Genomic DNA, 13,056 nt, shown 5'->3' with positions numbered 1-13,056 from the left:
ACAAAGGATATGAATAGACATTTCTCCAAAGAAGATATAGAAATGGCCAATAAGTCTAAGAAAAGATGCTCAACATCACCAATCATTAGGGAAATGCAAATCAAAGCCACAATGAGATGCTACCTCACACTCATTAGGATGGCTACTACCAAGAAAACAGAAAATAAAAGTGTTAGTGAAGATGTGGAGAATTTGGAACCCTTGTGCATTGCTGGTGAGAATGTAAAATGATATTGCCATTATGGAAAACAGTATGGTGGTTCCTCAAAAAATTAAAAATAGAATTACCATTTAACTCAGTAATCCCACTTCTGGGTATACACTGAGAAGAACTGAAAGCAGGGACTCAAAAAGGTATTTCTACACCCATGTTCATAGCAACATTATTCACAATGGTCAAAAGGTGGAAGCAACCAAGTGCCCATTGATAAATGAATGGAAAAACAAAATGTAGTATATACATAAAATAGAATATTATTCAGTCTTAGAAATGAATGAAATTCTGCATGTGCTACAACATGGATAAATCCTGAAGACTTTATGCTAAGTGTAATAAGCTAGACACAAAAGGACAATTACTGTTTGATTCCAATTATGAGACACATAGAGTAATCAAATTCAAATTCATCAAGTCAGAAAGTAGAATGGTGGTTACCAGGGGCTGGGTGGGGAGGAGGGAATTAGGAGTAATTGTCTAATGGGTACAGAGTTTCAGTTTGGGATGCTGAAAAGGTTCTGGAGATGGATGGTGGTGATTATTGCACAATGATGTGAATGTACTTATTGCCAATGAACTGTAAACTTAAAAATGGTTAAAATGGTGAATTTTATGTTATGTTTATTTTACCACACTTTTACAAAATAAATAACTTTTTTTAGTATCAAGGAATATAATAGGAATTACATATCTATCTGTGACAAAGCCATTTAAGATTTTAAACTGTTTCAAGTTTTACTGCTTTCTGCTAAAATTATATAAATTTAATACAGAAACACTGATTATTACTTACTCTAAATATAGAGTAAGTATAGAACAAAGCTCTGCTTTGCTGTTGTTCAGCACATTATAGTAATTTTTAAGATGTTAGTTATGTACCTCATTTATAATAACCAAAACATAAGTACAGAAATATAACTAAAAAATTAATCAATACCAGTGAAGCCTACTTAATTTTCTGTCCAATGACCTCTACTGACAATTAGCACTGCAAAACTACAGTGGTTTATATTACTTCCTATTATGAGCCCTTGAAAACAAGCCAAAATTGGGATCAATGTTAGATAAACAGTAACATGCAGATCAATGTGATTATTACTTAATAAATACAGTTTATCATTTAATATCTTTTAAAACATGGGGCCCATGGAAAAAGAAATTGTAAATTACACTCGAGAACTTACTTTCATCTTGATGTGTTATCTCTTGAAGTTTGCTTTGTAGTCTCTAGGAGGTAAAAGGAACACTTTATATTTCTAATCCACCAATACCTGAATTACCATATTTTAAAGTAAACTCCAAGAAACAATAAGGTTATTAAGAATGATCTCTGCCATTCAGAAGAGAATTGTTGTGTATATAGAAAGCACAGGGCTTCCCTGGTGGCGCAGTGGTTAAGAATCCACCTGCCAATGCAGGGGACACGGGTTCAAGCCCTGGTCCAGGAGGATCCCACATGCCGTGCAGCAATTAAGCCCGTGCACCACAACTACTGAGCCTGTGCTCTAGAGCCCGCAAGCCACAACTACTAAGCCTTGGGATTAGTATCATGTGGCATACTGGTGTATCATGACATGCATGATAAAAATATTTAGATAAAATGTACAAAAAAATGTACTGTTGTCTGCAGCTTACTCTGAAACATAAGAAATTAAGATGGATTGACAAAAACTTACACAATGTTGTATGTTAATTTTATCTCATGAAAAAAGATGGATTGAAAAATGGGTATAGGGCTAGACAGAAACATGACAAAGCAAATACAGTAAAATGTTACCTTTAGCATTATTAAGAAGGCACCATGAATATCTCCTTTCTTTTCTAATAGATAAGCAGTGACTTCATGAAGTTGATACTTCTGGGTAATCTAGGAAAGAAGAAAAGATAAAGTTTTTTTGCTCAAAAATCTTGTTTGTGGAGTCAGAAGGTCCTGTTAAGGATGAAGAAAAACCCTACGATAGTAAATAGTGAATTCATACCCTAGTAGTATGCTACTTTACAGTATAACATGCAAATATTTGACTTTCTAATCTTAGAGTGGCCCATTTGGGACTCTGACTGAACCAAGGTCACTCTTTTTTTTTTTCACTTATTTATTTAAAAAGTTATTATGCACCTGAATCAGGTATATCCATTGCACAAAAGGTAACATGTATACATAAAAAGTAATAATATACACCAGAAATTGATAAGTGTAATTATTCACAAAATATTTAGAACAAAATGACAATGAAAACTCTATACACTAGCTTGTGGGATCTTAACGAAAATTAATAAACTAAGAGTTTCTAATAAGTAAAAAAGAAATGCCAGTTAAGCTAAGGTAAAAGAAAGAAAATAAGTACAGAAAAGAATGTCATGGAAAGAAACAACAGAGAAACAATAGCGAGGTTTAAAAGAAAATCCTAAATTAGTCTTTTCTTTTTTTTTTTAACATCTTTATTGGAGTATAATTGCTTTACAATGGTGTGTTAGTTTCTGCTTTACAACAAAGTGAATCAGTTATACATATACATATGTTCCCATATCTCTTCCCTCTTGCGTCTCCCTCCCTCCCACCCTCCCTATCCCACCCCTCTAGGTGGTCACAAACCACCTAGCGAAATTAGTCTTTGGAAAGACTAGTAACATAGAATAAAACTTTCTTAGGAGTAAGAAAAAAAGAGAGGCACAAATAACATAGTATAGGTTAACAGATCAAAGGAGGAAAACGTGATCATCTCAAAAAATGCAGAAAAAGTATTTAGTAAAATGCAGCACCCATTTTTGACAAAAATAAAAACAATACAAAACACTCTAACCCAAACTGGTAATGGCACTTGTCTAATTTAATAAAAATTATCTATCAAAATCCGACAATAAACACCATATTTAACATAAAATGTTAGACACATTCCCTTTTAAATCAGAAACAAGGAGAGAATGCATACTATCACTGCCTCTGTTCAATAATATCCCAGAGCTCCTAGATATCTGATGAGGGAATGAGAAAAGTATAAGATTGGAAAGAAAGAAAAAAAACTACCATTATTCTCAGAAAAAATTATTGTCATAAAAAAAATCTAGAAAATATTTGAACGAAAAAATAATTCAGCCTGGTTGCTAGATATAAGACACTGAACAAAAATTAATAACATATACCAGCAGTAACCAATTTAAAAAAAGTCATTTCAAAAAATTTCCTTTTAGAAATTTCATTTCTAATGAGCCTGAGTAAACATGGAGGGAGTGGAGCCCACCTCACACTATGGCTCTGCATCTAGCCAGAGCAGAGAGAGCCACTGCAGGTACTAGCATGCATGCCTGTACTTGGGAGGGAGCAGAGGCTGCTCGGACTATAACCCTTCCTCCAGCCACGTCAGAGACTGTCACTGCCTGCAGACAAATATGTGCAAGCACTAGGGAAGGAGTGGAATCAACTCAGGCCCTTGTCCTGCCTCCAGCTAAGATGGAGACTGCCATTGCTGGTACAACTGCACAAAGGTAGAAGTGGAACCAGCTTACTAGTGTGGTTCCTACTGCTCTGGCCCTGACCCTGCCTCTACCCAATGTGTGCATACCAGGGAAGAAGTGGAACAAGTTTAGAAGTGCAGCCCCAAACCCTTAGGTCCCAGCCATATCCCCAACCATGGCGAACACCACCATCACACTGGGAAGAAGCCCAACTCGCTCAAAGATCCTTCTCCAGACCCTTAGGCCTTGGCACCACCCTTAATAGGGCAGTGACTCTAGCCCTACATGCCAGCAATACAGTGCCTTGTAGCACATAACAGGGAAAGATGCAGCCTATGCTCACTTTAAAATTAGTTATTCCACCAATGCCACTGGGGACAAGCAGACTTCACAGGGATGTTCCCACATATGGACATGTCTTCAAGACTGGGTTATGGAACTGTTTCACATAATCTCACACAGAAGGACAGAGAATGTCAAGCAAGATATAAAAAGAGAGGAATATGTTTCAGATGAAAGAAAAAGGTAAATTCATTAAGGGGGTGGGAAACAAAGTTAAAAAGTGATAAATAATTTACCTGGAAAGAGTTCAAAGCATTAGTAATAAAATGCTAACTGAACACGGGAAAATAATAGATGAACACAATGATAACTGCAAAAAAGAAATAGAAAATATAAAAAAGAATGATCAAAGCTTAAGAATACAATAACTGAAATTTAAAATACACAAGAAGGAGTTAACAACAGAATGAAAAATAAGTTAAAACTGACACGAGTGAAATACAAAGAACCATAAGAGACTATTACAAACAACTATATGCCAATAAAATGTATAACCTAGAAGAAATGGACAAATTCTTAGAAAGATACAACCATCCAAGACTGAACCAGGAAGAAATAGATAATATGAACAGACAAATCACAAGTACTGAAATTGAAACAGTGATTTAAAAACTTCCAACTGAAGTCCAGGTCCCAGTGGCTTCACAGGTGAATTGCATCAAACATTTAGAGAAGAATTAACACTTATCCTTCTGAAACTCCTCCAAAATACTGCAGAGGAAGGAACACTCCCAAGCTCATTCCATGAGGCCACTATCACCCTGATACCAAAACCAGACAAAGATACCACAAAAAAGGGAAAATTACAGGCCAATACCACTGAGGAACATAGACGTAAAAATACTCAAGAAAATACTAGCAAACTGAATCCAACAATACATTAAAAGGATCATACACTATGATCAAGTGGGATTTATCCCAGGGATGCAAGAATTCTTCAGTATCCACAAATTAATCAATGTGATACACCATTAAATAAATAAATAACCATATGATCATCTCAATAGGTGCAGAAAAAACTTTTGACAAAATTCAACGCCCATTTATGATTAAAAAAAAACTCTCTAGAAAGTGGGCATAGAGGGAACTTACCTCAACATAATAAAGGACATACATGAAAACCACACAGCTAACATCATTCTCAGTGGTGAAAAGCTGAAAGCGTTCCCTCTAAGATCAGGAACAAGGCAAGGATAACCACTGTCAACACTTTTATTCAACAAGTTTTGGAAGTCCTAGCCACAGCAATCAGAGAAGAAAAAAGAAATAAAAAGAATCCAAATTGGAAAAGAAGAAATAAGACCATCACTGTTTGCAAATGAAGTGATACTATCCATAGAAAATCCTAAAGATGCTACCAGAAAACTATTAGAACACATCAATGAATTTGGTTAAGTTGCAGGATACAAAATTAATACATGGAAATCTTTTGCATTCTTATACATAACAATGAAAGATCAGAAAGAGAAATAAAGGAAAGAATCTCATTTACCATCACATCAAAAAGAATAAAATAACTAGGAATAAACCTACCTAAGGAGTCAAAAGACCTATACTCTGAAAACTATAAGATGCTGATGAAAGAAATCAAAGATGACACAAACAGTTGGAAAGATATATTATGTTCTTGGATTGAAAGAATCAATATTGTCAAAATGACTATACTACCCAAGGCAATCTAATATTTAATGCAATCCCTTTCAAATTACCAATGGCATTTTTCACAGAACTAGGAGAAAAAATTATAAAATTTATAGGGAAACACAAAAGACCCCAAAGAGCCAAAGCAATACTGAGAAAGAAAAATGAAGCTGGAGGAATCAGACTCCCTGACTTCAGACTACAGTACAAAACAACAGAAATCAAAACAGTATGGTAGATCAATGGAACAGGATAGAAAGCCCAGAAATAAACCCATGCACATATGGTCAATTAATCTACAACAAAGGAGGCTAGACTATACAATGGACAAAAGACAGTCTCTTCAGGAAGTGATGCTGAGAAAACTGGACAGCTACATGTAAAAGAATGAAATTAGAACATTCTCTAACACCATACACAAAAATAAACTCAAAGTGGATCAAAGACCTAAATGTAAGACCAGACACTATAAAACTCTTAGGGGAAAACATAGGCAGAACACTCTTTGACATAAATCTTGGCAATATTTTTTTGGATCTGTCTCCTAGAGTGATAGAAATGAAAACAAAAATAAACAAATGGGACCTAATTAAACTTAAAAGCTTCTGCACAGCAAAGGAAACCATAAACAAAACAAAAAGACAACCCACAGAATGACAGAAAATATTTGCAAACAAAGTGACTGACAAAGGATTAATCTCCAAAACCTACAAACAGCTCATGTGGCTCTATGTCAAAAAAACAAACAACCCAATCAAAAAACAGGCAGAAGATCGAAACAGAGATTTCTCCAAAGAAGACACACAGATGTCCAAAAAAGCTCATGAAAAGATGCTCAACATCACTAATTATCAGAGAAATGCAAATCAAAACTACAATGAGGTATCACCCCACATAGCTTAGAATGGCCATCATCAAAAAGTCTACAAACAATAAATGCTGAAGAGGGTGTGGAGAAAAGGGAACCCTCCTACACTGTTGGTGAGCATGTAAATTGGTACAACTGCTATGGAGAACAATATGGAAGTTCCTTAAAGAACCAAAAATAGAACTACCATATAATCCAGCAATCCCACTCCTGGCCATATATTCTGAGAAAACCATAGTCTAAAAAGATACATGCATCCCAATGTTTGTTGCAGAGATATTTACAATAGCCAAGACATGGAAGCAATCTAAATGTTCATCGATAGAGGACTGGATAAAGAAGATGTGATACGTATATACAATGGAATATTACTCAGCCATAAAAAAGAATGAAATACTGCCATTTGTAAAAACATGGATGGACATAGAGATTATCATACTAAGTGAAGTAAGTCAGACAGAGAAAGACAAATATCATACGATGTCACTCATATGTGGAGTCTAATTAAAAAATGATACAAATGAACTTATTTACAAAACAGAAACAGACTCACAGACTTCAAAAACAAACTTATGGTTACCAAAGGGGAAATGTGGGGGGCTGCGGGGGGATAAATCAGGAGCTTGGGATTAATACATACACACTACCATACATAAAACAGATAACCAACAAGGGCCTACTGTATGACACAGAGAACTCTACTCAATATTCTGTGATATTAATAACCTGTATGAGAAAAGAATCTAAAAAAGAATGAATAGGGCCTCCCTGGTGGCGCAAGTGGTTGAGAGTCCGCCTGCCGATGCAGGGGATACGGGTTCGTGCCCCGGTCTGGGAGGATCCCATATGCCGCGGAGCGGCTGGGCCCGTGAGCCATGGCCGCTGAGCCTGCGCGTCCGGAGCCTGCGCGTCCGGAGCCTGTGCTCCGCAACGGGGGAGGCCGCGACAGTGAGAGGCCCGCATACCGCAAAAAAAAAAAAAAAAAAAAAAAAAAAAAGAATGAATACATGTATATGTATAACTGAATTACCTTGCTGTACATCTGAAACTAACACAACATTGAAATCAACTATATTCCAATAAAATTTTTTTTAATTTCCTTTTACAATGTTAACAAAACATATCTAAGAACAAATTGAGGAAAATGTGCAAGAGTCTTATGTAAAATATTATATTTTATAACTTTAGTTATAAAACCTCACCAAAGTGGGTAAAAGACATTTCAAAAAGACAACCATGTTCCTGAATGTGAAGACCATAAGATGTCAATCCTCCCTGAATTAATCTATAAATTCAATGTAGTTTTCATCAAAATCTCAGAAGAATATGTTATTTTTATAGGAATGTGACAATGTGATTCCTAATTTGATGTGAAATAGTAAGAGGCCAAGAGTAGCCAAAGAATTTTAAAGAAAAAGAATGAGGAGAGAAGACTCTTCTTCCAAATAATAAACCTTATTTTAAAGCTGTATTAATTAAAATATGTGCCATGGGTATAGGGAAAGACAAATGACCAAAAGAATAGAACAGAATTCACAAAAAGATCTATGTATATTTGGGAGTTTGGTGTACAGCAGTATGGCATTATAAATAAGTGAAGAAAGGACAAGAAAATGCCACATGGACCATTAGCCATCCACATGGAAAAAATATATAAATCCCTCTCTTGATCTGTTTACAAAAATAAATTCCAGATGGATTAAAAGCCTAAATGAAAAAAGCCAAACTATAAAACTCATATAAGAGGATATCCTTAATGCCATTAAATTAGGAAAGGAAATAAAAGTCACACACACAAAATTTTAACGTTAAAGGAAAAGACTGATAAATTAAAATAGAAGTCACTAAAAACCAAGTTAAAAGACATGCCATAATAGACTGGAAGAAGGCATCTCCAACATATAAAATCAGCAAAGGACTAGAGATCCAGAAATTAGAAAGAACTTCTAGAAATCAGTAACAGAAGGGCAAAACCTCAACAGGAAACTGGGCAAATGATATGAATGGATAATTCAAAGAAAAGAAAACCCAAAGTGTCATTAAAGATATGGAAAGATATGCAATGTTATGAGTAAGCAATGATAATCATCACACTGGCAAAAATTAAGGTCTAAAAACAGTAGAAATCAGCAAGGATGTGGAAAAACAGCAAATTTCAAATACTGATGATGAGACTGGAAACAAATAAGAAATCAACTTGGCAATATGAATAGAATTAAGCTGCTCTATTGTCTAAAGAATTCCACTTCCAGGCATACTACTTAGAGAAATCTCAGATGGGCACAAAGAAGATATGTACAAAGATGTCCAATGTAGCATTGTTTATAATGGCAAAAGACTGGAAACACTCTGAATGTCTGTGAATAGGAAAATATATAAACTGTGGCACAGTCATTCAATACACTATTATATGATCATTAAAATGAATGAACTAGAGCGATATGTATTAAAAACTGATAGATAAAAAAATTAATAAAAAAGCAATTTGCAATAGGATATTACTGTATGATACCATTAATACAAATTTTAAAAACATACAGAACTGTACCTTGTGTTTTATAGGTAAATTCATATACAGGAAAAATTTTTTAAATGGATGGGAAGGATAAACTTCCCATCTTCAGGTTGGCGGTAACCTCAGGTGAAACATGACAGATAAAGGATGCTTTATTTCTAAAACAAACAATAAAGATCTGAAGCCAGTATGGCAAAACATTAACATCTATAAAGTTGGATTGGTGGGAATATATGTACCCATTTTGCACATTTCTATGTATTTTGAAATATTTTATAATTTAAAAAATTTTAATTGTGTGGGCAGTTTAGGACATGGATGCAGAAAATACGGGTTACTGTTTCATGAGTATTGATGACAACAATATAAAGGTAGCTTAAAAACAAATTTTAAACAGGGAACATACTAGCCTCATGGTAGATTAGAATATGTGTGTATGTATACATATGTACGTAAGTGCATACACACACACACACACATTCATTTCCATTTGGAAACAGGAGAAAACAAGGAAAGAGAATCAAGGCAATGACTGTGTAATTGCCTTTTAGCCTAGTAAGTCACATGGCACAACAGGACTATCTAACCATCAGTGCCTGCAAGTAACAGCTTAGTTTTTCCCTCTTAATATTTTTACTGTATTCCTTTTTCTATGTTTATCCTGTTGGCTAGAATGCCTGTGAAACTTGATGAACAACGATGGACATGTGCTGTTTCTGACTCTACTAGAATAAACAGAGAGGCAATAACACAGCAATGCAGAGCATGCACGATGGAGTCAAACTATCTGGGTTCAATCTCTGGTGCTAGCACTTACTAGGTATAAACTTAGCCAACTGATTTAATATATGAATCTCCCTGTGCTCATCTGTAAAATGGTGAGCAATAAAGAAAAGTTTACCCTTGCCTTCTCTACATTACTGGTCTTACCTGAATAGTTTCTTCTAGGCGGTAGCACTCAAGGACTTGCAGTGTCTCTATAACCTGGTTTGGGCTGAACTGACACAACAGCTCAATGAACTGCTCTATAATACAAGGAGATATCTGCAGCAATTCTTGATTTACATGAATACCTTCCCTGAAAACAGAAAAGGCAAGACAGTAGCATTATTTAATCATACCATAATTAAAGCTACAGGTGAAAAGTATGTTACCTTAAAACCAAGACTACATTTTGATCAAGTAAAATCATGAATTAAAAGTCTTACTGTTACTTAGGTTATTAAGGTGAATTATAAACTACATCAGAAACATTCTAAATCACAATATTTCACAATTTACATTGAATAATTAAGGAAATGATATTCAGTGGAGGCTCCTCTAAATCATACCTGAAGTTGTACTGTTGCTCTAAAAGAAACAAAGATGACTCAATTTAGTTTAAACAATTTGATCCATGAGTAACTATATATAATAAGCCATCTTCTACTGTCCCTACTAAACTTCCCTTATAGCACCAATCACATCATGTTGTAATTACTTCTTCAATTATCTATCTTCTCTAAAAGAGTATAAATTCTGTGAGGGTAGGCACCAGTACCTTCTCACTAATGAATTCTTAAAGCCTACAACAGTGTCTTCCATGTAGCAAGGGCTAATTATTTGGTTGTTGTTAAAACAAATAAGTGGATGAATAGTAGGTTATACAAAATTTATGGTTCATTTGCCTTGTATGCCAGCCACTCACAAAGCCCACTATTCATAATGCCTATACAAAAGCTGTGGGAGTATTAGTTTTACCATGGTGGACATTACTGGAACTATTTAGAAAAATCAACTGTGGTTCATTGGAGATATAAGAATCATCCTCTCTCTACCTTCAAAAGAAGTCAGTTCCTTCTGGGAGTCCTATCTTCTCTTCAGAATTCCTCAACTAAAGCTCCTTATATAAAGAACTGGAACAGCATTAATAACATACAAAAAATTGCTACAAAAACTCCCTACAAACAAAGGTCCAGGACCAGATGGCTTCACTGGGAAATTCTACCAAATGTACAAAGAAGAACTTATACCGATCCTTCTCAAACTCTTCCAAAAGACTAAAGAGGAAGGAACACTCCCAAAGACATTCTATGAAGCCACCATCACCCTGATACCAAAACCAGACAAAGACACTACCAAAAAAGAAAATTAAAGGCCAATATCTTTGGTGAATATAGATGCAAAAACTCAACAAATATTAGCAAACCGAATCCAACAACACATAAAAAAGGTCATACACCATGACCAAGTTGGATTCATCCCAGGGTCCCAAGGATGGTTCAACACATGCAAATCATCAATGTGATACACCACATCAACAAAAACCACATGATCATCTTAATAGATACAGAAAAAGCATTTGACAAAATTCAACAGCCATTCATGATAAAAACCCTTACGAAATGGGTATAGAGGGAACATATCTCAACATAATAAAAGCTATTTATGACAAACCCACAGCCAATATAATACTCAACAGTGAAAAGCTGAAAGCCTTCCCATTAAAATCTGGAACAAGGATGCCCACTCTCACCACTTCTCTTCAACATAGTATTGGAAGTCCTAGCCACAGCAGTCACACAGAAAAAGAAATAAAAGGTATTCAAATAGGTAGGGAAGAGGTAAAACTGTCACTGTATGCAGATGACATAGTTTTCTACTATATATAGAAAACCCTAAAGACTCCACACAACAACTACTAGAACTGATAAATGAATTCAGCAACGTAGCAGGATATAAGATTAACATACAGAAATCGGTTGCACGTGTTTACACTAACAATGGAACAGCATAAAGGGAATGTAAAAAAATAATACCTTTTAAAATTGCATCATAAATAAATAAAATATTCAGGAATAAACCCCATCAAGGAGGTGAAAGACTTATACGCTGAGAACTACAGAACATTAATAAAGGAAATTAAAGATGATTCAAAGAAATGGAAAGATATTCCATGCTCTTGGACTGGAAGAATCAGTACTGTTAAAATGGCAATACTACCCAAAGCAATCTACAGATTTAATGTGATCCCTATCAAATTACTCATGACATTTTTCACAAAACTAGAACAAATAAATCTAAAATTTATATGGAACCATAAAAGACCCAGAATTGCCAAGGCAATCCTGAGCAGGCATAACTCTCCCAGACTTCAGATAATACTACAAAGCTTCAGTAATCAAAACAGTGCGGTACTGGCACAAAAACAGACATACAGATCAACAGAACAGAATAGAGACCCCCAGAAATAAACCCACACACCTCTGGTCAATTAATGTTCAACAAAGGAGGCCAAAAAATAAAATGTGAAAAAGAGAGTCTCTTTAGCAAGTGGTGCTGGGAAAGTTGAACAGCTGCATGTAAGTCAAAGAAGTCAGAACATACCCTCACGCCATGCACAAAAATAATATCAAAATGGCTTAAAGACTTAAATACAAGATGAGACACCATAAAACTCCTAGAAGAGATCATAGACAAAACATTCCCTTACATAAATTGTACCAATGTTTTCTTAGGTCAGTCTCCCAAGGCAATAGAAATAAAAGCAAAAATAAACAAGTGGGACCTAATCAAACTTACAAGCTTTTGCACAGAAAAGGAAACCATAAACAAAAGGAAAAGAAAACCTACAGAATGGGAGAAAATATTTGTGAAGGATGGGACTGACAAGGGCTTAATTCCCAAAATATACAAACAGGTCATACAACTCAACAACAAAAGAACAAACAACCCAATCGAAAAATGGAAAGTCAACCACTAGAAAAAGTTTTTTAAAAGAAGTATAATTAATATACTAAGAGAGACAAAAAATGGAATCATATACAAAACACTCAGTTAAAGTCAGAGGAGGCATAAAAATAGTAGGAAACAAACAAAAAGAAACAAAAAACAAGGGTGATGAATAAAAAATAGTATAAACAGAACAGAAGAAAGGGTAGGATTTTGTAAAAGCCACAAAGTACCTTAATATGTGTCCTTTTCATTGTAAATAGAAAAAGTATGGGTATTTGGAAAGATTTCTTTAAATATCAATGAACC

At 34.9% G+C, this 13,056-nt stretch overlaps 1 protein-coding gene across 4 annotated transcripts in view; it reads right to left on the bottom strand.

Annotated features, from left to right (window-relative positions):
* VPS8 (VPS8 subunit of CORVET complex) overlaps window positions 1-13,056 on the bottom strand; it is a 293,886-nt gene that overhangs the window by 109,547 nt on the left and 171,283 nt on the right. For all 4 annotated transcript variants that reach the window (XM_060099245.1, XM_060099244.1, XM_060099247.1 and 1 more), the window contains exons 36-38: window positions 9,967-10,114; window positions 1,995-2,084; window positions 1,402-1,444 (exon numbers count right to left, since the gene is read on the bottom strand). In XM_060099245.1, the coding sequence (XP_059955228.1) occupies window positions 1,402-1,444; window positions 1,995-2,084; window positions 9,967-10,114 (281 nt within the window). The remainder of the gene's footprint in view (window positions 1-1,401; window positions 1,445-1,994; window positions 2,085-9,966; window positions 10,115-13,056) is intronic.

The sequence above is a fragment of the Mesoplodon densirostris genome, chromosome 5 (assembly GCF_025265405.1).
Source record: "Mesoplodon densirostris isolate mMesDen1 chromosome 5, mMesDen1 primary haplotype, whole genome shotgun sequence".
Taxonomy (NCBI): Eukaryota; Metazoa; Chordata; class Mammalia; order Artiodactyla; family Ziphiidae; genus Mesoplodon; species Mesoplodon densirostris.
Note: the sequence above shows the minus strand (reverse complement) of the source record. Positions and strands in the feature narration are given on the sequence as shown.